This window comes from Dipodomys spectabilis, unplaced genomic scaffold, assembly GCF_019054845.1.
Source record: "Dipodomys spectabilis isolate Male_0828 unplaced genomic scaffold, ASM1905484v1 ptg000096l, whole genome shotgun sequence".
In the NCBI taxonomy this organism is placed as follows: Eukaryota; Metazoa; Chordata; class Mammalia; order Rodentia; family Heteromyidae; genus Dipodomys; species Dipodomys spectabilis.
In genome coordinates, this window is record NW_024870773.1 from 17,223,535 (window position 1) to 17,247,959 (window position 24,425).

The 24,425-nt window shown below is 43.4% G+C and overlaps 1 protein-coding gene across 1 annotated transcript in view; it reads right to left on the reverse strand.

The window, feature by feature from the left end:
* Positions 1-617: 617 nt before the first annotated feature.
* Positions 618-24,425, reverse strand: part of Mcm10 (minichromosome maintenance 10 replication initiation factor) — a 33,604-nt gene continuing 9,796 nt past the window's right edge. Inside the window, exons 7-20 of the mRNA XM_042686308.1 lie at positions 16,681-16,846; positions 14,539-14,706; positions 13,927-14,043; positions 12,888-13,087; positions 11,324-11,424; positions 10,617-10,727; positions 10,381-10,498; positions 9,562-9,790; positions 7,715-7,859; positions 6,730-6,848; positions 5,302-5,415; positions 4,390-4,535; positions 1,772-1,814; positions 618-1,155 (exon numbers count right to left, since the gene is read on the reverse strand). Of these exons, the coding sequence (XP_042542242.1) occupies positions 1,072-1,155; positions 1,772-1,814; positions 4,390-4,535; positions 5,302-5,415; positions 6,730-6,848; positions 7,715-7,859; positions 9,562-9,790; positions 10,381-10,498; positions 10,617-10,727; positions 11,324-11,424; positions 12,888-13,087; positions 13,927-14,043; positions 14,539-14,706; positions 16,681-16,846 (1,861 nt within the window). The 3' untranslated portion in view covers positions 618-1,071. The remainder of the gene's footprint in view (positions 1,156-1,771; positions 1,815-4,389; positions 4,536-5,301; positions 5,416-6,729; positions 6,849-7,714; positions 7,860-9,561; positions 9,791-10,380; positions 10,499-10,616; positions 10,728-11,323; positions 11,425-12,887; positions 13,088-13,926; positions 14,044-14,538; positions 14,707-16,680; positions 16,847-24,425) is intronic.

Here is a 24,425-nt window from a genome sequence, read left to right on the forward strand (position 1 = left end):
TAAGAGCAATTTAAGCTAAAGATCTTAGGGGAAATTTAGTGATGATCCTGCATTTTTGATGTCTATGCATGAGAATTTTATTCCTGGCTCTTGAAAATACCCAAGTCAGCCATATTCCATAGTTACCTCCCACACACTTAAGTTCCTAACAGTTCCATCTTGGAAAAAAAAAAAAAAAAAATCAAAGCCATTTCTAGCTAGAGTTCAAGTTCTAATGTAATAACCCTGCCAAGTCATTGAACCTTTAGACGAGTCCAGATTCCACTTGGGTCCAATGACAGAGAAGTATGCTGCCCAGGGAGAGGACTCTCCTATATTACTGTAGAGGGAAAAAGAATATTTTATTTGCAGTACTTGAGAGCTGAGAAATCCCATTTTAAGCTTATTTGGTCCAATCTTCTGCCTTTTACAGATTCTTCTGAGTGAAGTCCACAAGTTAAGCAACTTAATTAATTAGGGTTGAGAATTCTTTTTTTTTTTTGGTCCGGTCGTGGGGCCTGAACTCTGGGCCTGGGTGCTGTCCCTCAGCTCTTCAGCTCAAGGCTAGCACACTCTACCACTTGAGCCACAGTGCCACTTCTGGCTTTTTTTTTTTCTGCTTATGTGGTGCTGAGGAATTGAACCCAGGGCCTCATGCATGCAAGGCAAGCGCTCTACCACTGAGCCACCTTTCCAGCCCCTAGGGTTGAGAATTCTTTTGACTCTCCCAGTGTCTACAGAAACACTACAACTTTACTTGAGAAATGCAATCTCTACTAACCAAGTGATCCAGACATACAGTTCCCAGTTCATCTTTCCCTTTTGGGGTACACTTGGTGTGACTGAATTAATACAGTGACCTGTGGTAGATAGGCAATGCCATGGTAATTTGATTAATACAATGATCTGTAGTTGACAGGAAATACCATGGTAACCTGATTTTGTACTTGGAGGTCAAAGCTACACATGGAGGAGAGTAGGCAGGAAGGTTCTGGTGTTTTCAAGCTCTTGTTTCTGATGGTGCCAATCAATTCCTTACTTTCCCAGAGCTACAAGAAGTCAGGCAGCGATGGGAAATGTCTGGTCTCGGGGTTATTTAAGGCTATTCAGAAATTTTGCATGTTCTTCTCCTCGCGGCAGCAGGGTTTCTCCTCCTATCTTTGGACCAGTCTTCTCCTAGAAATAAAAAGGGTATTAAGAAATGGTTTAACACAACTTCCCTTGGAACTACAATTGGTCACGAGTGTGTAGTTTCAATATGGAATGCTGTAGTTTGAATATGGAATGTCCTCCAAAAGGCCTGCGTGTGCTTGGAGCCACTGGCAAGTGGTGGGACTCTGAAGAGGTGGAGCCCAGTGGGAGGTCATAGGTCATGGTCTTTTCATCTATCTCTTTTTTGTTCCATGAGGTAAAGAACTTTCTCTACCACATGCTCCTGCCACGAAGTGTGGCCTTACCACAGGCTTAAAAGCAATGGGGTCAACCCAAAGACTTTAAAACTAGGAGCCAAAATAAACCCTTCCTCTTCTGAAGTTGACTTGTCTCGGGTATTTTTTTGTTCAACTTTTAATTTTTTTTAACTTGTTATTGTAAGGTGATATACAGAGGGGTCTCCTTTGACAATGTCATCCCCTCCCTACTTTCCCTCCCATCTCCACCTACGAGTTGTATAGCTCATTTTCAATATAATGGCTAGCGAGTACCAGTGCTGCACTTGTTCACTCTTTGTCCCTCTGTTTCTGTACACTTGGGTATTTTGCTACAGCAACAAAAAGCTAAGGAACACACATACCTTCAGCATTCCATCCCGTTCCCATTTGTAGAGGCCACACTTACTGAAAGAGGAAAAAGACGGCTTTACTCAGCAGGGTGCGACTGGCCTGACCTCACTGAACTGAGGGGGGAAGAGCATCCCTGCATTCAGAAAGGTTTTATTCAAGGTGACTCGTTGTTTTTGAGGCCACATCTGAGGCTATGATGTAACGCTACAAAGAATTAGCACTGATGACTGAGAAATGGTCCTGAGTTCTTCAGCTGGAGACTTGAGGGTTAGAGTTTCAGATGATGGCACCATGGGACTACGCACACCGCAGGGGATGAACACAACCTTGTTTTGTGTTGATGGCTGTTGGGGTGAATTGCCAAGAGGAAGGCCAGGGGAAGCAGTGTTGTTACAAAAGCCCAAGCACTCTCCAGGTGAAAAGCATCTATTCTCCCATACTTAGCCCTAATGAACTGAACTCTTCTGAGTCTCCTAATGCTTTGCATAAGTTTTCACTCCTGCAACGTTGTTTTGTGTGGTTTTTTTCATTTATTTTGGAGAAAAATCAAGTATCAATATCAAATATTTACAAAATTCACATGACCTGGCTATGGTTCCTGGCGCCCTCCCTCATACCAGCCCAGGAGAACTTTAGAGCAAAGCAGAGATCACAGGACATAAAAAGCAAAACACCAAGAGATTGTAAAAGAAAAGGTAGTGAAAACAGCCAGGTAAAACATTGTTGGGAAGACTAAAAGCAATCTTGAAATTGCCTCAAATCCCAAATGCTCAATATCACATGAGTTATGTCTCCTAAAAATGATGCAATGATAAATAAATAAATAAATGAAAGCCAAGACTGGGAATGGTGGTACACACCTGTAATCCCAGTGCTTGGGAGGCTCACTAGCAAGGAAGACTGTGGGCCTAAGGCTAGCTTTGGAACACAGGGAGACCCTGTCTCAAAAAACCAAAGGGTTAGCGTGCAGCTCAGGGGTGAAGCAACTGAAGAACTGCTGAGATAAACATAGGAGATTTGAGAAGGAAGACCCTGGAAAGCAACAAAACTGTGCATGTACAGAACCACACTAAGGTTTAAAGGGCTTCTCTACTATGTTACTGGAGAGTAGGGATGGGAAAGGGAAAATGGCAAAGAACGATGAAGGAGACACTGGTCAAGATGCACTGTCCTCATAACCTGACTTCGGGAATTGTAACCTCTCTGTACAACTCTTTGTGGGGAAGTACATTTCCAATGAATGAAACTATGATGGATGGGGCTGGGATGGTGGCTCAGTGGTAGAGGGTGCCTTGCATGCATGAGGCCCTGGGTTCGATTCTTCAGCACCATGTAAGCAAAAAAAGTCAGAAATGATGCTGTGGCTTAAATGGTAGAGTGCTAACCTTGAGCTGAAGAGCTGAGGGACAGCGCCCAGGCCTAGAGTCCAGGCCCCACAACTGACAAAACAAAACAAAACAACTAAGGTGGACCAATGTGCTAAATATCCAAGGTATATCTGCAAATGCAGAGGGCTGGGGATGTAGCTCAGTGGTAGAGCACTTCTAGTGTGCATGAGGCTCTGGGGGTGATTCCCAGCACCTCATAAGGAAAAAAAAAGTCCCAGTAGGAAAACAAGTACTAGATATTAATAGAAAATTATAAAAAAGGCAATTAAACGGCTAAGAAAGTAAGATCCTGAAAATTCCAATAACCAGACATATAAAATTATAAAACGATTGGGATTCTGGCAAAAATGTAAGAAGACACAGAACTTGAGAGCTCGTGCAGGCCCGAGGGAAGGGAGGGGTTAGCCCACGGCTTGGCAGAGTAGCCCGGTTGGTTGGAACCCTGGGTAGACGTCTCGCACACTAGACTTTGGCCGTCCCTGGATGAAATGGACAGATACTGCTCTCAGAGCACACTAGAACAGCACACTAGATATGCCTCTAAGCCTCGTGGAGCTGAGTGAACATACACTAATGAGGCCGTTAGTACCATTTGTGTATAATAAAAAATTTCCGCGTGTGAAACAGTGCTTGCCTTACAAGCAAACAAAGCACACTGATCCTTTGAGAAGGGTCTGTTATGGCACTGAGGATGGGAGGGGTGTGGGGAAGGGGTGGGAAGAACGCATACATAGGACGGAGGACACTGAGGGACCAGTGATGTTGTTAAACGAACTGGAGCCTGCTCCCCACTCCAGGGGCGGCACCACAGTGTGTGAAATGCAGCAACTCTACCTGACTGGCGCCCCTCCCAAAGTAACATGCAAACAAACAAAAGGCCTGTTAAATGTACACCGAAGAGGTTTTAAATGGACAAGTGGAGAGAAAACAATCCATATCCGGGTGTCTAACAAATATACATACCCACCAGCCCACCAGCAGCAGCAGCAGCTGACTTCAGTTACTTATTTCACTGTTCTTGGTAGTTACTATGGGCCAGGTACACAGGACACAGGGCTGCTTTGGGGAAGAAGCCCTGCTTCCCAGGGACTCCAGCTCTAGCTTGGGGACAGGCAGGGGCTGTGATGAAGGCACAGGATGAGAGTCTCAAGTTTTCAGGGACCTGAACTGAGCAGTAGCTCAGTTAAAGAGCCGAGAGCAAGAGGAGGGGGGGGGGGGGAAGGGGGCAGCCATTGTCATACCTGCAGTGCTTCTTAGGGAGCCAGTCAAGGGAGATGCTCCTGTTCCCACAGGGACACTTGAAAAACCTCTTGATGCCATCATGCCAGTGGAAGTCATGCTGCTCGCTGATGCATGTCTCCAGAGGCTTGAAGTAGGTGTAGGCGCACTGCACAGACCAACACAGATACAGGCCTGGTGAGGGGCGATGAAGGAAGGACTGGAGAGCAGCTGTCAGGGCCCTGAGAGCTGCTGTCTCCATTCCCACCTACGTTTGTGCTGGGGCCTTTGACACGTTATCTTCTAGTGGCTGTGACTGGAGCGATTTCTTGAATTGTCTCTCCTATGAGGACCATCATTTCTAATGTCTAGTCCTGCTGCTGGGTGGGCTTGAAGCACAGTCACTTTCTGTGACAGTAAGAGGCTGAGTGTGGTGATGAAACACACAACCAGTGCTCACGAAGCCGAGGCAGGAGCAGCATGAGTCTACGGCTAGCCTAGCCTACGCAGTGAGATCCTGTCTTGGGGCAAAAACATAAATAAAAATAAATAAAATCACAGTGAAGGTCAAAGAAGGAAAGGGCTGTAAATCTCTCAATCATCTAGGTTGTTCTGTTCTAGAGTTGCTATGAAACATTAATCACTGATTGCAGGATGGTGGGACTTGGGACCTATTTTGGAAGGCTGATCAGTAGCTCTTTCATTTTCTCATTATTATCCTCATCTGACAAGTAGCAATGCCAAGGCAGAGATGCAACAGGTATGTAATGCACCTTCAAGTTTGATCCCTGAAAGGAACAAGTCTCTTATTCTAGGCTGTCTGCTTTCCAGCCCAGTTAAGTGACAGAACTGCCCACGCCCCACAGCTTCCCGGCATCCCAAGCCGCAGCGGCACAAAACAGGGCCCACGTTTCAAGTGCCCACTCTGCACGCACCGTCTTGCACGTCACCACTCGACATTTTACTTCTCTGATGTTTCTCATCTTTTCTTCCATTTGTTCTTTCTTCACCAGTGGCTCGAAATAGGACTCCTGCAGTTCAGCCTCGGCCTGAATGAGAACACACACATGAGTACTCACAGACTCTGATCATGAAGAATAAATCAGCAAGGACTCCAGTTCAGTAACAATCAAAACAGGACTGAGGAGACGGGCTACATGTTCAAAGATCCTAGACAGAACCCCCATTAGCTAAATGAAAACTAAAGGTGGCAACAGGTACAGGAAAACCCTTGACACATGGAGGGCTTCTCTTTTCTTATTCTTTTATTTATTTATTTTTTTGGGTCTGGTCGTGGGGCCTGAACTCGGGGCCTGGGCGCTGTCCCTCAGCTCTTCAGCTCAAGGCTAGAGCTCTACCACTTGAGCCACAGCACCACTTCCGGCTTTTTTGGTTTTTGCTTATGTGGTGCTGAGGAATTGAACCCAGGGCCTCATGCATGCAAGGCAAGCGCTCTACCACTGAGCCACCTTCCCAGCCCCTCTTTAGCTTTTAAACAAGGATTTATTGCTACAGAACGATTAGTCTTGCAAGGGGAGGTAGTATAATAGAGGCTTCGTGCACTGAAGACCACCCAGGAAGTGAACACAATGGTCCACTCATGTACCAACAGTATACCTGTTCTTATGTAGGACACTGTGCAAAAGTTACATTTTTTTTTTTTGTTTTTTGTTGTGGGGCTTGAGTATGGAAGCCTGGGCACTGTCCCGGGGCTTTTTCACTCAAGGCTAGTGCTCTATCCCCTTTGAGTCACAATACCACTTTTCTGGTGGTTAATTGGAGATAAGAGTTTCAAGGACTTTCTGCCTGAGCTGGCTTTGAACCATGATCCTCAGATCTCAGCCTCCTAGAATTAGAGACATGAATCACCAGCACCTGGCTACATGGTGGTTTTAAAAACACCAAATACAGGGCTGGGAATGTGGCTTAGTGATAAGAGTGCTTGCCTAGCATGCATGGAGCCCTGGGTTCAATTCCTCAGGGCCAAATAAACAGAAAAAGCCAGAGCAGCTCTGTGGCTCAAGTGGTAGAGTGCTAATTTCAAGCAAAAGAAACTCAGGGACAGTGCCTAGGCCCGAGTTTAAGCCCCAGGACTGGCAAACAAAACAAAACCAAAAAAACAAATACAAATAAAGAAAAAGAACCTAACATTATGACTTCAGTGTCATAAAGTCAGCCCAGCAAGCCATTCACTTCAACTGTTCTGATAGACCGCACATCCTGAAGTAGCCAACTGCTACGCTTCAGATAAGGACAAGAGCAAAGAGATGTCCTGGGAGCTGCTTCTTGGGTTCTGGGAAAGCCCCTCAGGGCTTGAAGGACACTGACAATGACCGCATAGGCCCCATCTTTTGGGCTCCTACCTCTTTGAGAATGTCTGTGTGCTTTGACTTTGCTTTTAGAATTTTCTGAAATTCCTCAGATTCCAAGTAGGCCAGCTGCTCTCTCCTTTTTTTCCTCGCAGGCTCCAATTCATCCTCAGCTAGGGCAGAAAGAAAAACATCGGCTGGTACAGACGACAGTGAGAAAGCCTGTGGGCTTTCTCTTTTTTTTTGGGGGGGGGGCAGTTGTGGGGCCTGAACTCTGGGCCTGGGCGCTGTCCCTCAGCTCTTCAGCTCAAGGCTTGCGCTCTACCACTTGAGCCACAGCGCCACTTCCGTCCCATGTGGGCTTTCTCTTTAGCTTCCCATCACTCCTTCCCCCAGGCCCAGTGAGTACACAGGAAAGGTTGAAAAGCAGCTGAGAGGTAGAGCCTAGAAATGTGAGGAGGGCGGACTGGACCACTGTGCTAGAGTTGACTTCACTTCACTACAAGGATTATGGTAACAGGTAACAACAACAACAAAAATGCTACTTATAAAATTAATTTTAACACGATTTAACCATGGGCTAGAGTATGGCTTAAGTGGTAGAGTAGTACCTCCTTAGCAAATACAAAGCCCTGATTTTAAACTCTGGAAACATACAGTCTCATTCTCTCCCTCTCTCTTTCCCCTTCTCTCCCCTCCCTCCCAGATGTGCTCTTCTAAACTTATACATTGTCTACACTCAGAGATCAAACAAAATCAGCAATTTTAAACAAAGGAATTCTATTTCAAAGTAAATCTTTATGCTAGTATAAAGGTGCAAACCTTCCCCTAGACTCGTTAAGCTGTGTATCAATGGAATGAAATTAATTTCAATGTAATGTGATTATGCCAGTCTGCAACATTCACAGGAATTCTAGTTGAGGGAAAATGAGTGGAAAATAGTGGGATGTCAGGGTTCAGGGTGCTGGTGAGAACCTGGGCACTTCTGGTTATAGGTTGGGGCTCCCTAAGGTCCCACAGCTGCCTGGAACCACTGTACCTTCAGGAGAACATGTGTTGTTCTTTTGCACACGTTCCTTCACCTCCAGCACATCTTGGGGGTCCTTGTGCTTCTTTACAACGTTGTTTGGATCTGTTTTTGTAAGGACCAGGCCTTTTGCTTTTAATTTGGCAATTGCAGCTAACTAGGAGAAAATAGAGACAGGGAGGTAAGAATCAGAATGAGTTATCTGGTCACCTGTTGCCAGACCTGTGGCACGCGGCCCCCCCACTCCCCTGCGCCCCACTCCCCTTTGGCCAATCCTAGGGTTGAACTCAGAACCTGGGCACTGCCCCTGAGCTTTTTCAGCTCAAAGATAGTGTTCTACCACTTGAGCCAGAGCTCCACTTCTGGCTTTTTGGTGATTAATTGGAGATAAGAATCTGATGTACTTTCCTGTCTGGGTTGGCTTTGAACCACAATCCTTATGTCTCAGCCTCCTAAGTAGCTAGGATTACAGATGTGAGCCACTGGAGTCCAGTTTCCTGTGTCCCTTTCTAGAAACAGCCAGTACAATCTGGCTGTTCTTTAATAGAAATGGAGAGAATATGTTTTCACTTTATCCAGCTTTATTTAGAAACACAGTCGTTCACATTTGATAGTATGACATTTATAAGTTGATGGACAAATTTACAGGTTACTTAATCTAAGCAGTTAAATATCAGGTAGATGGCAGCCTTCCATCTCTGTAAGGGAACCATGTGACCATTTGGGAAGTTTTAGAACTGGACAAATTTCAGCTAGAATTCGTTTAGCCTCTGACTAGCATGTAACTGCGGGCAAATCACTTCATTTCTCATTGCTTTCTATATTTATAAAATAAGGTTGAAGATGGCATGATCTTTGATGGCTGTGGGCGGATGTAGGGAATGAGACCCGCTAAAGAGCAGAGCATACCAACAGCACAGCCACATGGTAATATGAATCAACACGTGCAATTATGATTACTATTAGTATTTCCGTGTATTTTTAAAAAATCATTTTGTTATTATGAGACTGGGGTTACAGGGGTCAACCACCTTGTGAGGCCTGGTATTACTGCTATTTGTATAGGTACGACTTCAGAGAAGGGTGAGCTATTGCCCTTAATCTGATGATAGCTGCTATCTAGAGAAAAGCATAGTCTTAATTAGGGGACTCAGGAAGTGGGCTGGTGAGGTTCAGGGCACGCCACTCCTTCTTCAGCTAGGGCTACTTAGCTTTTGTCCACCACAGACCAGACGTTTGTGTATGATTTCTTTTGCACAACCAGAACCAGTGCCTGTGTATACTAGTTGGTGAACACTGAGCCACACCCCCAGCCCTAAAGAATTAAAGCAATTTTTTTAAAACTTTTACAAGAAGCAGTTGAGAGGTAGAGACTAGAACCCAGGGGAAGGGCGGACTTTTTTGTTAAACTTTTTTTTTTTTGTGCACATGGAAGTCTTGCTAAAGTTTTGCCCAGCTGAGAAGCTGGGATTACAGGGATACACAACTGTGCCTGGCTCCAAGGAGTCTTTAAACCACAAGTTTACACTTTCACTGTAACAATGAATTCCAAGAACTTTTTCTGCTAATGCCAATATAATCAAGCCTTGACCCCGTATCTCCCTGGAAGCTGTCTCCTTTTGCATGACGAGAAAGAAACAGTATTCAGATAACAGGCTCTAACTTTCCTGGCTTAAATTAATGGTATTATGTTGACACCATTATGGTTTAAAGTGACACTGACTCTGCTTATCACGACCAGTAAAATGTCGGCTATGCTGCTATCTGTTCTGGCCACTGAGCATATACAGAGTTTGAAACTCATCCAGCTGTGTTATACAGAACGCAGTCAAGTGTTCAAGAAAACAGGGGCCACGTACCTTTTTGGCTTCTGCTACAGCACTTAGTTTTGGTCTTGGAGGTGGGGACACATCAAAAAAGAGAACCTCATCTCCTTCGGTGACGCCTCGCCCAAGTTTGGGCATCAGAGGGGCTGTGGCTCCTTCCAGCCTGGGGAACTTGGCCCCTGTACGCGGACACTGAGTCAGGGGCAGCTGAGATGAGCATGGCACAGCTGGACTCTGGGCTTCACTTGAGTTTTGGAGGAATCTTTAAAAAATATGCAGAAATGAAATATAGAGCTGGGGGCTGTGGCTTGCCCACTGTGTCCTAGGCCCTGACACTGCAAAAACAAACAACAAATATACACACCCCAAGCTCTACATAGGACATGCTAACTACCTGCCAATAGTAACTCATCACTACGCAGAAAACATGTGTTCGGGAAATCTTTGACTATCATTTATAGCCATTTCCACTTGATTGTGCTCTAAAAGGACTCCATTTTTAGTGTCTCATGCAATGAACTGCGTTCATTGGCTAAGCTTGTATTTAAAAACCAAAGTGTTGCAAAGCCAGGCAACGTGGACCAAATAGGCAAACACAGTGCTTTCCATGTGAACAAAACCCCCTTGTACACCTTTCTCCTTTCCAGGATGACACTAATGACTCCTTTGTACCATCGTGCTTCCATCTCATTAGCACAAGCTAGAAGTACATGGCCTTCAACACTACTTAGATTATGACAAAATCGGCCCATCAAAATCAGAAGTCAACATTTTTTTGAAATCTATTACAATGTTCTGAGGACTCCTGAGAAGAGTCATCTACACAGGAATTGTTAAGTCTGCCATTCTTACCGTTTCTCTATTTCTTCCGCTCTCTTCTTCCTCATCTCTAGCATCTGTTGCTTCTGTTGCTTCAGGAGGGCTGATGCTGAGATAGACTGGATGGCAGGTTTGGGGCTCCCCAGGTCACCTAAAATATAGGCCCAGACTAAGAGATTCTCTGAGAAGCTGAATACTTGCATGTGTATACGCATACACACACATTCGCGTGCACACGTGGACAAGGTTGCTATGCCAGATGACTGTACCTGAAGCCTTGGCTTTGGCCAAATGCTGTTTTAAGTTTCTGGCTCCAAACGTTGGCAGGGCCATCAATTCCCTGAACTCCTCAGAGCAAGTCAAGCTCTTCTGGGGGATCCCTGGGACACAAACAGCAGCATTAGAGGAGGCAAAGTTCCGATGGCTTGATGGCATGTTATTTTTTAAACTCTGCAATCATATTTTGCTCATTTGTAAATGAAGTAGATGAACAACAGAGAAAACACAGAACTCTGTACCTCTTCCACTAGCCTGGAGGGACTACAGGGATACTCTAAGTAGTGATTAGAATATGAAACACCTAGCATCAATGGCATCATTTGATACAGTATTCCTGGAATATGGTTGGTGGGTAAGGCAGTCACCATGCCAGGCCCAGGCTGCTATTAGGACCATGTGTTCAGACAGGCTGGCATTCAATGGCCTAGGCCTACTTTATCAAAAGATAATTGACAGGACTTCCCAGGAAGCTGGTACTACTGGTTGAAATGCTGGATATGAAGTCTGACTGTTAAGAAATGGTAGAAAACACATGAGACCCTCCCCTTCCCCACCACAGCTGGGAGTCAGAATGTTGCTTCTTCTTAATGTCCTGCCACCCAGGCCACATCAGCCACGGAGGGGATTGCCATTTTCAACCACAAATACCATACATTGAAACTGGGGCTGGAAATGGAGGGTGGGGAAACAAAGTTACCCAGTTTTTGCCGTGTTTCCTGAATGACGGACTTTGAGCCCTTTACAACCAGATTCGTCAGTGTGGTTTGAATTTTCTTCTTAGGAGCAACAGCTGCTGCGCTGAAATGACAAGTGTCACTGAATCCAACACGGATGCATACAGAAGGTGTCTCCTACCAACCATGGATACCAGTACTAGGTAAGCAAGCTGTGCCACCACCATACCTACTACCTACCTACCTGGCTTACATACTGTAGCCCCCAGATAAGAATAAGAGGCATATATAATATTTTGGAGAAAAAAAAAAAAAGAGGCAATCTGCTCACTTGCTTAAAGCCATTCTGAAAGGGCCAAAGAAAAAAACAAAACAAAATACCTCCTATTCTTCGATCTAGAAGTCTGGAAATTTATCTTAAGAACTGTAAAAACTGAGGACATTAATTACATCATGCTTAAAATTTTTATTAGAAATGCTATTAATATGATGAGAGTATTATGTAGTCATCAAAAAATAGTGACATCAATAAGGAAAATATTGTTTTACTTGGGAGGGGAAAAAAAGGGTTATAAAGAACAGGTATGTTGTAACAATGCTCAATAGGAAATGTACTCATTACCTTGCTCATGTAACTGTCACCCCTCTGTACAGTATTTTTACAATAAAAAACATTAAAAATAAAAAAAGAGAACAGGTATAGTATGAGTTCATCTTACATTACTACAACTTAGTTGGGCTGAGGCTGTAACTCAGTGGTAGAACACTTGCCTAGCATGTGCAAGGCCCTGTTTAATCCCAAGTAACAAAACAAAACAAAAACAATACCAAGGATAAATGCCCTAAAAATGTTCTAAACATCTAGAAACACATATGTTGTCCTTTTGTATACATTATTAAAAAAATAATGTACATGTATTGCTTTTAGCAGTATAAAAAAGTAGAGAAATCATTTGAAACTGAAAAAAAAGGTGCCTGATGTTTCCAAATACAGAGGAAATATGCAGTCCTGTTCAATTCCTACTGGATCAGCAACAAAATGTTTTGTTCTTAGACCTATTATTGTTTGACTGACTGAAGTCCCAACCTATCACATGCTCAGATGCAGTCCTCACAACACATTATGGTGTCAAGGCCATCGAACACCTACCTTAGAGACTGCAGTAGTCAGTCCCTAGAAGAGGTGCCATGATCATCTGACTTGTATCATCCCACCCCCTAGCGAAGCTTCACTGTAGACAGTTAAATTTTGGTGCAAAGAGGTCTTTAACCTCAAGCAGCCACAAGCAAAATGACCTAAGGCATGCCATACAACCAGCCTCAGTGAAGTCACACTATTTATGTCAGAAATCAAGGAAGCATAATTTTTATGTCAAAAGCCACCTATCAAATATATTACAGTATGACCAGGAAATGACTCAATCTCTCCTTTCTGTGTCCTCTCTGCAAGAGAGAAGGACATCCACCTTCTTGCAGGAAGTAAGCTATGAAAGGCAAGACCTGGACAAGTATTCCCTAACAGATATAGAAAATTCTGATCATCATCTTTACTTTTAGACAACAAGTAAAAGCTTGAGAATGTCTTACACAGAGGCTGCATAGGCCGCAGAAGAAACTCCTCCATAGTAAAAGCCATCTTGACACAGCCGCTCTTTTAGGCTAGCACCCCTGCGAGCAAACTTCTTGGGAATTCGTCCTCCAGAGAAGGTAGATTGCAGGTCAGTGCGCTTTGCGCTGAGCTTCTTGTACTGCGCCTGGATGTGATACTGACAGTACTCACAGTCGTTCTGCAAGGAAGAGCAGAGGGTGAGGACCAGGCCAGGAGGACAGGGAGCAGGGCAGGGGGTATGGACCCTTCATCCCAGCCTCCCAACTTCATCTGCCCACCTCATCACTCTACAGGGTTCCCCAGGGGAAGATGATCCAGCCACTTTGCAAGTCAGTCTGCAATTCTGTAAGGGTCAGTCAGACCTTGCAATTCTATCCACAGCTATACAGCCAAAGGAACTGGCATGTGTACATCAATGTTTATGGCAGGATTATTCACTATAGCCAAATGTAGGAACAACTTAACTGTATTATTAATTCAAAAATGGGTAAATAAAAATGTGGTCTATCTGTGCAAAGGAATGTTATTTAATCAAGAATGAAGAGTTGACATATGCTAAAACATAGATAAACCTTGGCAATTCTGCTATGGGAAAAGTGATAAAAAATTTCACATTTTATGATCCATTATAGGAAATATTTAGAACAAGCAAATCCAGAGATAGGAAGTAGACTTGTTTCCTAGGTGTGGGGGAGGAGGGACTGAGGAAAAACTGCTATGTGTGTGGATTCCTTTTTGGGTAATTGAAGTATTCTAAGATTATACAGTGGTGTTGGTTGTACATGCTTTGAAAGGGGATGATTTTTGTCTCTAAAGCTCTTTTTCTTAAAAGCTCTATTAAAAGGTGTAACAACACTGAAGTATAGAGTTTTTACTGCTCCTCATTGTTTGATCGCTGGAACTACACAGAAACAAGAACACATTAAAATTCTTCCCCTAAACCCTCAGTCAGCTGTAATAAGCAATAATTTTAATTCTTTTCCTTAGTGAAACTGACATAAAATGGCTGAAACTAACCAAATTAACAGTTTGTGTGCATGGGTCTCCATTCTTTTTCTTGGCTTTACAGGTTCCCAGGTCCAGAGCTTCACCCATAATTAAGACCTTTTGAGGATGATCAATAGATAAGCACACCTGTGAAAGAGAGGCAGACTTTAAGGACTGACAAGCAGATAAGCATATTTTGTGTATGTGTGTCTCAGAGTTCCAACTCTAGGCCTCACACAGGAACTCTAATCACTTGAGCTGAACTTTCAGCTTTTACAACAGTTTTTATGCCTGTGCTGGCCATGAGCTGCAATCTACTGATTGCAAGAAGTTTTCCCAAGTAGCTATGATTATAGCTTAAGCCACTGTGCCTAGCAAGGTGTGGCTTTGTGTGTGGTGTCCATACTGGGGCTTGCACTCAGGGCCTAGGCTCTGTCTCCGAGCTTCTTTTTTGCTGAAGGCTAGGGCTCTAGCACTTGCGCCACAGCTATACTTCCAGGTTTTGGTAATTTATTCAAAATGAATAGTCTCATGGACTTTCCTTCCTAGGCTGGCTTCAAACTGTGATCCTCAGATCTCAGCTTCCTGATTAGCTAGGATTACAGGCATAAGCCATTAGTGTCTGGCTTTACAAATCCTTACCTCCTCTGAGCCATCCTTGGGCTTCATGGGATTGGCATTGAGCAAGCCTATGACAGTGCCCTGCTCCGTCTTCCACAGTTCCTTGTGAACTTCCCCAAACAAGAACAATGACACATGTCGGGTCAGGTCACGAAGATCATTCAGTTTCCAGATGCTAAATGTTTTCCCCTGGAATGAATATTTATTTTTGGTCTTAATAATTTTTGAACTGTGCACAATCTCCATTTATGGTTCAAATGTTTTATTGTAGAAAAATATAAACCACACAAAATAGAATCATTAGAACATCTGCTATTTAGCTTCTATATATTACCCATCTCACTTCAGAGATGGAGGTGAGGCCAGGGCAGTCAGATCTAAGCATCAGGTCTAGTTGGTGGGATAGCTCTACTTTACTAATGACATGTACACTCAAGCACATATGCATATATTCAAACACATACACACACTCATATATACACACACACATCCACATCTATACATCATTCAGAGGATAAGAAGCAGCTATGGGTACTAACATTTAATAACTTACTAATATGAATATTTTATCACTGATTACTATCATTTATTTTTGCTGGTCCTGGGGCCTGAACTCAGGGACTGGGCATGGTCCTTGAGCTTCTTTGTGCTCAAGGCTAGCGCTCTACCACTTGAGCCATAGCAATACTAACAGCCTTTTCTGAGTAGTTTATTGGAAAGTCTTTCAGACTTTCCTGTCCAGGCTAGCTTTGAATCGCAATCCTCAGATCTCAGCCTCTTCAGTAGCTAGGATTACAGGCATGAACCGCCAGTGCCCAGCTGGCGGTTATGACATTATTAAGTCATAAGCAGGCTTCTGCTGTATGCTATTAAATCTCTGAATCATTTAAAGAAAGCCAGACATTGAAACATGTCAGATGTATTACAAAATACCTGGAGATGCAATTCAAAATGTTGACTATATAATGAACAATGTCCACTGGGGTAGGAGGATCATTTGAATAATGTTGAACTCAGATACTTCAGAGGCATCCCAGAGGATATGGTTATAGGTAATGGTGAGTTATTTTGTCTAGACTATGAGTGCTGGATTTATGTAATGCCCTTTTTATAAGAGTTCAGATAAAATTATTCACTAATTATTTCAATGTCATTATACTCACTTGTGAAGCAATTAAGAACTTAATCAAATGGAAGCTAGACTTCTTCATGTTTACCACCACAGTAACACAACAAGCAATCTCTAATTAATTACTATTATTCTTAGCAGAACTTGAATGAATGTAACATTAGTTTTAGCTCAAATAATCACATATTTCAGAGCTGAGAGATTATCAGTATAAGATAAACGAGCTGCATTTTATGGATATAGAAATGAAGCTCCTAAAGAAAAGATTAAGTTTTATCCTGAGGCCATGCCACTATTTACAAGAACAAAGATTAGAACCCTATTTTGTTCTTGACTTTTCAGGACACAAGACTGTTTTCCCTCTCAGTCTAACTTCAGTGTTGAAACTTAGGTGTTCTGTAACAGACCACACCATGCAATTTCAGCACTATTGGCATGAGGCTATTACAAAAAGAGTTGCTTTCCTGATTTCAGCCTGGCTCTTCTCATGGTTGGCATACAGAAAAGCTATTCATTTTTGTGGGTTAATTTTATACCCTACTACTTTGTCAAAGTTTTGGATCAGCTCATGGGGTTCTTTAAATATAGGACCATGTCATTTGCAAAAAGGGAAATTTTACTTCTTTCCCCATTTGGATCCCCTTTATATTTGTCTCTTGCCTTATTGCTCTAGCTAGGAATTCCAATACTATATTGAAGAGGCTGGAGAGAGTAGATATCTTTGTCTCATTCCTGATTTTACAGGAAATGGTTTTAACTTTTCATCATTAAGTATAATCCTCTCCCCTACAAGGACAGTCAAGTGTGCCACCCAAACACATGCCACATGAAATGCTATGACAGCGATTTGGACACTGAAAGGCCCATGAAAGCTGTACAACCAGATCTTTAAGTAGGATACTGCCCCTAATACAGATCTCCAAGGAGGTGTGGCAACAAGTTACTTGGAAATGAAGTAGTGACAGGCGACAAGTAAGGATGTAGGTCACCACTGTGTGCAATGAGGCAGCGCAGAATCCAGAAAGCTGGCTTACGTTGTTGGCACTTTGTGGAGTGACTTTCTTCACTATCACCCCAAATGTCACCCAGTCCACTTCCTCCAGCTTGTCAATTGCCATCTTTTCCCTGATCTGTGACAGTCTGATCAGTTTCCGGCCAATCATTTTCTTGTTCATTTCTGTGGAGGATACTCGAGGCCGCCTGCATTAAGAAAACCAATAATTAGGGGGGACCAAGATGGCGACGGGGCAGTAGGGAAACGCCACAGCTCTCTCCAACCAAAAAGAGAGTTCGAGTTCCAACGCTTAATCTCCCCAAGAGACCAACAACAACAAAAAGACGAACACTCAGAGAAAAACCAGAGGTGGAAAATAACAAAAAAAGAAAGAGAGGAAAAGAAGAAATTCAGAACAGAGAAGAGCGAAGACCCCTCCCCCAACCTTTACTGGCCGCGCGGCAGTGCGCCAAGCCGCCGGCCAGCCGGCCCGGCGGGGGCTGCCGGAGCCACAGAGACACAGAGGGCTGCTTGCAGATCACCAGGTACCGGATTGCAGAACAGCGGATCGCCAGGAACAGAGAAACCTACCAGCCGGGAGTCTCCAGGAGGATCCCACCCCACCCATCACTCTCCACCGGAGCGGAGAGGCTCCATCCCGCCAAAGCCGCCCAGCACCAGCAGCGCCACAAAGGGACCTGTCGGCAGACCAGCAGACCACCCCCGGCAGACCACCTGCCCAATCGCGATTGCAACTACCCGGCGGGGGGCCGCCCAACCCAGCCCGCAACCACCCCAACTGAACTCGGACTGCAACAACAACTGACGACCTACAGGCTGAGTACCCCACAGGGGACAGAGAATCCATCAAGGGAGACCAGAGCTGGAGGGAATCCCCAGACCCTGACCTAGACTCCCTACCCCAACACCCGGACCACAGGACCCACTAAAACTGGGAACTGTTCGAGAGCTCCACCAGCCGGTGGAGCACACTCTGCTGGCCAGGCCAGAGCAAGAGCGCCCCTGGAAGGGAGCTTAAATGCTCAAGCCAGGAACAGTGCCCCTGGGTCAAGACTACCAACAGTAGAAGAAATTTGAACTGTGTCCTCCAGGCTGCATAACCAAGGTGGTATACACATTAGCACAGGCCTAACGAGCGTGCTCCAGGCTGGGGCCGGAACCAGGAAAGGGGACCGATGCCTGAACAAAGCAAAAAGGGTCAGAAGTGGGGCTGTGGCTCAAATGGTAGGGTGCCAGCCCTGAGCTGAAGAGCTGAGGGACAGCACCCAAACCTAGAGTTCAAGCCCACAACCAGCCCAAAACAAACAAACAAAAACACATCAGGAGCCCATAGCAGACTCCAGTATTTGGGAGAGTGCATCCAGAGCATCTGATCTTCCCAAGAGCACCCGCAAGAGCAAACACAAGCAGTCTAGGCTGCTCAACCCTTCCAAAGGCGGGAATTGCTACAGCAGAGAGCTGAGAATCCTAAGTGAATAGCAGCTGGAAATAGGCTCCCAACAGAATCCAGATCAGGCACAGACTCTCTCTACCAATACAGAATCAGCAACCAAGCAAAGACAGACACACCAAAACAAGATTGAAGAGCAGTCTCCTGAACCCCCATGCGAAAATCACAGAGAAAAATCACAAGGTTTACCACTACCCAGGACAGCAAGCTCACCTCAAAAGCCAGCAGCCACGCAGGGGAGAGCCCCAGTGGGAGCAAAGCAGGAATGGAAGACAAAAACTACATCCAAGGGTTGCTGGAGGCAATGACTCAAGAAATAAAGCGAGAAATGGATCAGAAATTGAAAGAGCACAAGGATGAACTATCAAAAGATATACAGGATATCAAACAAAAATTGGATGCAAAAATAGAAGCTGCACAAACCTCAGTAAGAAGTGAGATAAACGCCAAATTAGAGGTAATGCATACTGATATCACCTCATTGAGAGGTGAGATCAGTACTCTGAGAACCAACATTGAATCCATAAAGGGATCCATTTCCACCATGCAAACCACAATAGAAGCCACGGTCAACAGAGTGAATGAAATGAAAGGTAGAGTGTCAGATACAGAAGACAGAATACACCAACTGGACCAAAAAGTGACAGATATGGAAAAATCACTCAAATTAAACCAAAGGGAAATTCAAGAGCAAGCAGATAATGCTAAAAAATTTAACCTTCGCATAATCGGAGTGGACGAAGGTGAGGAATTCCAGAGCAAGGGAATGCAACACCTATTTAACAAGATAGTCAATGAAAATTTTCCCCACCTCAAAAACGACCATCTTAACTACATCACAAAAGCTTATCGAACACCCAACAAGCAAGATCCCAGGAGAAACACTTCTAGGCACATAATAGTAACAATGATGGATCTGAATAATAAGGAAACAATCCTGCATGCAGCAAAAATGAAGAAGGAGCTATACTACAACGGGAAAAAAATTAGAATCACTGCAGATCTCTCCACACAAACAATGAATGCAAGAAAAGCCTGGGAAAGCACCATACGAGCCCTGAGAGCCAATAACTGCCAACCCAGACTGATATACCCGGCAAAGCTAGCATTCACATTCGATGGAGAACTGAAAACTTTTAATAGCAAAGAAAAACTAAATGAATACATAAACATTAAGCCAGCATTACAAAGAATTCTAAGAGGGGGGACACAACCTGAAGAAAGCAACCAGGAACTGGGACCTGCCCCAAACAGGCATTACTCAAAGTTTAACTGAGCAAGCACAGGAGGAAAGGAAAGAAGAAAAACTTAGGAAAACGGAATGGCAGGGACAACAATGCATCTCTCTATACTTTCTCTTAATATAAATGGGCTGAATTCGCCAATTAAAAGAAAACGAACTGAGGACTGGATCAGAAAACAAGACCCATCCATCTGTTGCCTTCAGGAGACCCACCTCTCAGCCAAACATACAAACAAACTCAGAGTGAAGGGGTGGAAAAGGATCTACCAATCAAATTCCCCCAATAAGAAAGCAGGTGTAGCTATCCTGATATCTGACAAAATAAACTTTTCATTAAAATCAGTACAGAAAGACAAGGACGGACACTACATATTAATAAAGGGAACAATCCAAGAGGAGGATATAACCATCATCAACTTATATGCCCCAAATATCGGTGCACCCAGATATGTTAAACAAATGCTCTCAAACTTACAGAATAAAATAGATCCCAATACGATAATCCTAGGAGACTTTAACACGCCACTCTCACCAAAGGACAGGTCTACCAACCAGAGGATTGGCAAAGAAGCTACCGAATTAAGTGAGGCCATACTTCAAGCGGAATTAACTGACATCTACCGAGTATTTCACCCTAAAACAACACAGTACACATTCTTCTCAGCAGCTCATGGAACTTTCTCCAAAATAGACCATATCATAGTTCATGCAAGGAACTTAAGCAAATACAAAGGGATCGACATAATCCCCTGTATCCTATCTGACCACAGTGGAATCAAGCTAGCTCTCAATAACAAAGCATACCGCAGAAATTTCTCTAATACATGGAAATTGAACAGCACACTCCTTAACAAGGCCTGGGTAACAGAAGAGATCAGAGAAGAAATAAAGCATTTCCTAGAACTCAATGAAAATGAAAACACCTCACAAAGAAACTTGTGGGACACAGCAAAAGCAGTCCTGAGGGGCAAATTTATTGCCCTCAGTGCCCACATCAAGAGAATGGAGACAGACCAAGTAAATAATCTCATGTTGCAACTAAAACAGCTAGAAAAACAAGAAAAAATGGGACCTAAAGCTACTAGACGAAGCCAGATAACCAAATTGAGAGCAGAGATTAACCAATTAGAAAATCAGAAAACCATAACCAAAATAAACCAAACAAAAAGCTGGTTCTTTGAAAAAATAAACAAAATTGATGGCCCGTTGGCAAGATTAATTAAAAAAAGAAGAGAGGAAACCCATATTAATAGGATTAGGGATGCCACCGGAAACATCACAACACGTACCCAAGATATCCAAACAATTCTAACAGACTACTTTCAAAAGCTATACTCTCTAAAGGAAGAAAATCTGGTGGAAATGGATGCATTTTTAGAGAAATACAAGTTACCCAAACTGAGCAAAGAAGAAGTTAACCAATTAAATAAGCCAATATCCTATAATGAGATACAGGAAGCTATCAAAAGTCTTCCAACAAAAAAAAGCCCAGGACCAGATGGATTCACAGCAGAATTCTATAAGACCTTTAAAGAAGAACTAATACCCATACTCCTCAAGCTCTTCAGAGAAACAGAGAAGGAGGGAGCTATCCCAAACTCATTCTACGAAGGCAATATCACACTCATCCCCAAACCAGGCAAAGACCCAACCAAAAAGGAGGATTACAGGCCAATCTCCTTGATGAACACAGATGCAAAGATCCTTAACAAGATTCTAGCTAACAGAATCCAGAAACACATAAAAAAAATAATACACTATGATCAGGTAGGCTTCATCCCAGAGACACAGAGATGGTTTAACATATGTAAGTCAATAAATGTAATCCAGCATATCAACAGAGCCACGGTCAAGAATCACATGATTATCGCCACAGATGCAGAAAAGGCCTTTGATAAAACTCAACATTCATTCATGCTAAAAGCTCTGGAGAAAATAGGAATAGAAGGAACATTTCTAAAAACAATAAAAGCCATTTATGACAGACCAATAGCCAATATTATACTTAATGGGGAAAAGCTACAACCAATCCTCCTAAAATCAGGAACAAGGCAAGGATGCCCACTGTCTCCACTCCTCTTCAACATAGTCCTAGAACCCTTAGCCAGGGCAATAAGGCAAGAAAAAGACATTAAAGGGATCCGCATAGGGAAAGAAGAAGTTAAACTATCCCTTTTTGCAGACGACATGATACTATACCTCCACGATCCCAAAAACTCCATCCCCAAACTTTTAGAAATCATAAGTCACTTCAGCAAAATAGCAGGATACAAAATAAACCCACAAAAATCAGTTGCCTTCTTATACACTGATAACGCACAGGAAGAGAGGGAAATAAAGGGAGCAACCCCATTCACAATAACCTCCCAAAAAATAAAATATTTAGGAATTAACCTAACCAAAGATGTAAAAGAACTATTTAATGAGAACTATAAAAAGTTAAAGAAAGAAATTACAGAAGACACTAGGAAATGGAAAGACCTCCCATGCTCCTGGATAGGCCGACTTAATATAGTAAAGATGGTGATACTTCCAAAACTAATATACAAATTCAATGCAATTCCTATTAAAATCCCAATGACGTACATCACTGAAATACAGAAAACAGTCCAAAAATTTATATGGAACAACAAAAGACCTAGAATAGCCAAAACAATTCTAGGGGATAAAGACAATATGGGAGGGCTATCCATGCCGAACTTCAAACTCTACTACAGAGCTATAATCACAAAGACAGCATGGTACTGGCACAAAAACAGACCTGAAGACCAATGGAACAGAATAGAAGATCCAGATATAAATCCACAGGCCTACAGCCAGCTGATATTCGACAAAGGAGCCAAAGACATACAATGGAAGAAACACAGCCTCTTCAACCGCTGGTGCTGGGAAAACTGGGCAGCCACATGCAGAAAACTAAAAGTGGACCCCAGCCTATCACCATGCACCAACATCAACTCAAAATGGATTAAAGACCTTAATATTAAACCTGAATCTCTGAAACTACTGCAGGACAGAGTAGGAGAGACACTTGAACTAATAGGCACAGGAAGGAACTTCCTGAACAGAGTCCCAGGGTCACAACAAGTTGGAGAGAGACTCGACAAATGGGACTACCTTAAAATAAAAAGCTTCTGCACAGCTAAATCTATCGCAACTAAGCTAGAAAGACAACCAACTAATTGGGAAAAAATATTTACCAGCAATATATCAGACAAAGGGTTAACATCCTGTATATACAGGGAACTCAAGAAACTAATCCCTCCCAAACCTAACAAACCAATTACTAAATGGGCGAGGGAACTAAAGAGGGACTTCTCAAATGAAGAAATAAAAATGGCAAAGAAACACATGAGGAAATGTTCATCATCCCTGGTGGTGAAGGAAATGCAAATAAAGACAACCCTGAGATACCACCTTACCCCAGTCAGAATGTCCCACATCCACAAATCAGCCAACGACAAATGCTGGAGGGGATGTGGAGAAAGAGGAACCCTATTACACTTCTGGTGGGAATGTACACTTATACAACCACTTTGGAAAGCAGTCTGGAGGGTCCTTAGAAAGCTAAAGATTGACCTCCCTTACGACTCAGTCATACCACTTCTAGGCATCTACCCTGAACAACAGGAACCAATATACAAGGACACGTGCACCTCCATGTTTATTGCAGCACTGTTCGCAATAGCTAGGATATGGAAACAACCTAGGTGCCCCACCACAGATGAATGGATCCAAAAATTGTGGTATCTATACACAATGGAATATTATGCAGCCATTAGAAATGACAAAATAATGGCATTTGCAGGGAAATGGATGGAGCTAGAAGGAATCATGTTGAGCGAGGTAAGCCAAGAACGAAGAGACAAACGGTACATGGTCTCCCTGATAAGTGGATGCTAAATCCAAAAGGTTAGGTGATACGACAAAACTAACAGGACTTAAGAAACAAAGAACTCCCGCTCATCTGGTTGAACCACTACTAAATATCCCCATGCTGCTGATCACAAATATGGTATATAACATGTGAACACTGTTATAAATTACAGACTGTGGTAGACAATTTGCTCCAGGGAAGTTAGAATGAACTTGTGACTTTGAAATTATGTAATCATTTAATCACAATCAAAAAAAAAAAAGAACCTCGGGGAAGGGAGGGAGGGAGGGGATGGTAGGGGGAAAACAATGGAGGGGGTAACAATGTTCAAGAGGAAGTGTACTCATTACCTCACTCATGTAACTGTAACCCTCTGTACAGTATCTTTACAATAAAAAAAAAAAAAAAAAAGAAAACCAACAATTGATTACTGTTCTAATAAAGTATCTGGCACCTTCCCAGCTGTCCGAGGAGGTGCTATGGTGCTTTAGGAAGCTTAGTTATGTAGTATGTATAAGGCACAGTTTTTTTTCTTTGAGGTACTAGGGTTTGAATTCAGGGCCTTACACTTGCTAAACAAGTGTACTATCTACTCTGTGAGCTATACTCCTGCCCTTTTTGCTTTTTTTTTTTTTTTTTTTGGTGGGGGGTCCGGTCATGGGGCCTGGACTCTGGGCCTGAGCACTGCCCCTCAGCTCTTCAGCTCAAGGCTAGCACTCTACCACTTGAGCCACAGCACCACTTCTGGCTTTTTTCTTTTTGCTTATGTGGTGCTGAGGAATCGAACCCAGGGCCTCAGGCATGCAAGGCAAGCACTCTACCACTGAGCCAACTTCCCAGCCCCTGCTTTTTTTTTAGATAAGGTCTCATGTTTTTTTCTCCAGGACCAGCCTCAGACAAAGATCCTCTGACCTACAGCTTCTCTTAGCTGGGATTACAGGCATATACCAGCACATCTGGCTTACTGATGGGATGTCTCATTTACTTTTTTTCCCAGGCTATCTCTGGATGGTAATTCTCCCGTCTATACCTACTGTGTGGCTGGGATTATAGTAGTATGCCACTGTGGCTGACCCTCTTTTGGCCTTTTCAAACAGGGTCTTGCTATGTATTCCAGGCTGGCCTGCCTCAGTCTCCTAAGTGCTGAGATTATAGGTGTGAGATGATGCCCAGCTTAGTTTTCAAACCAAGGTT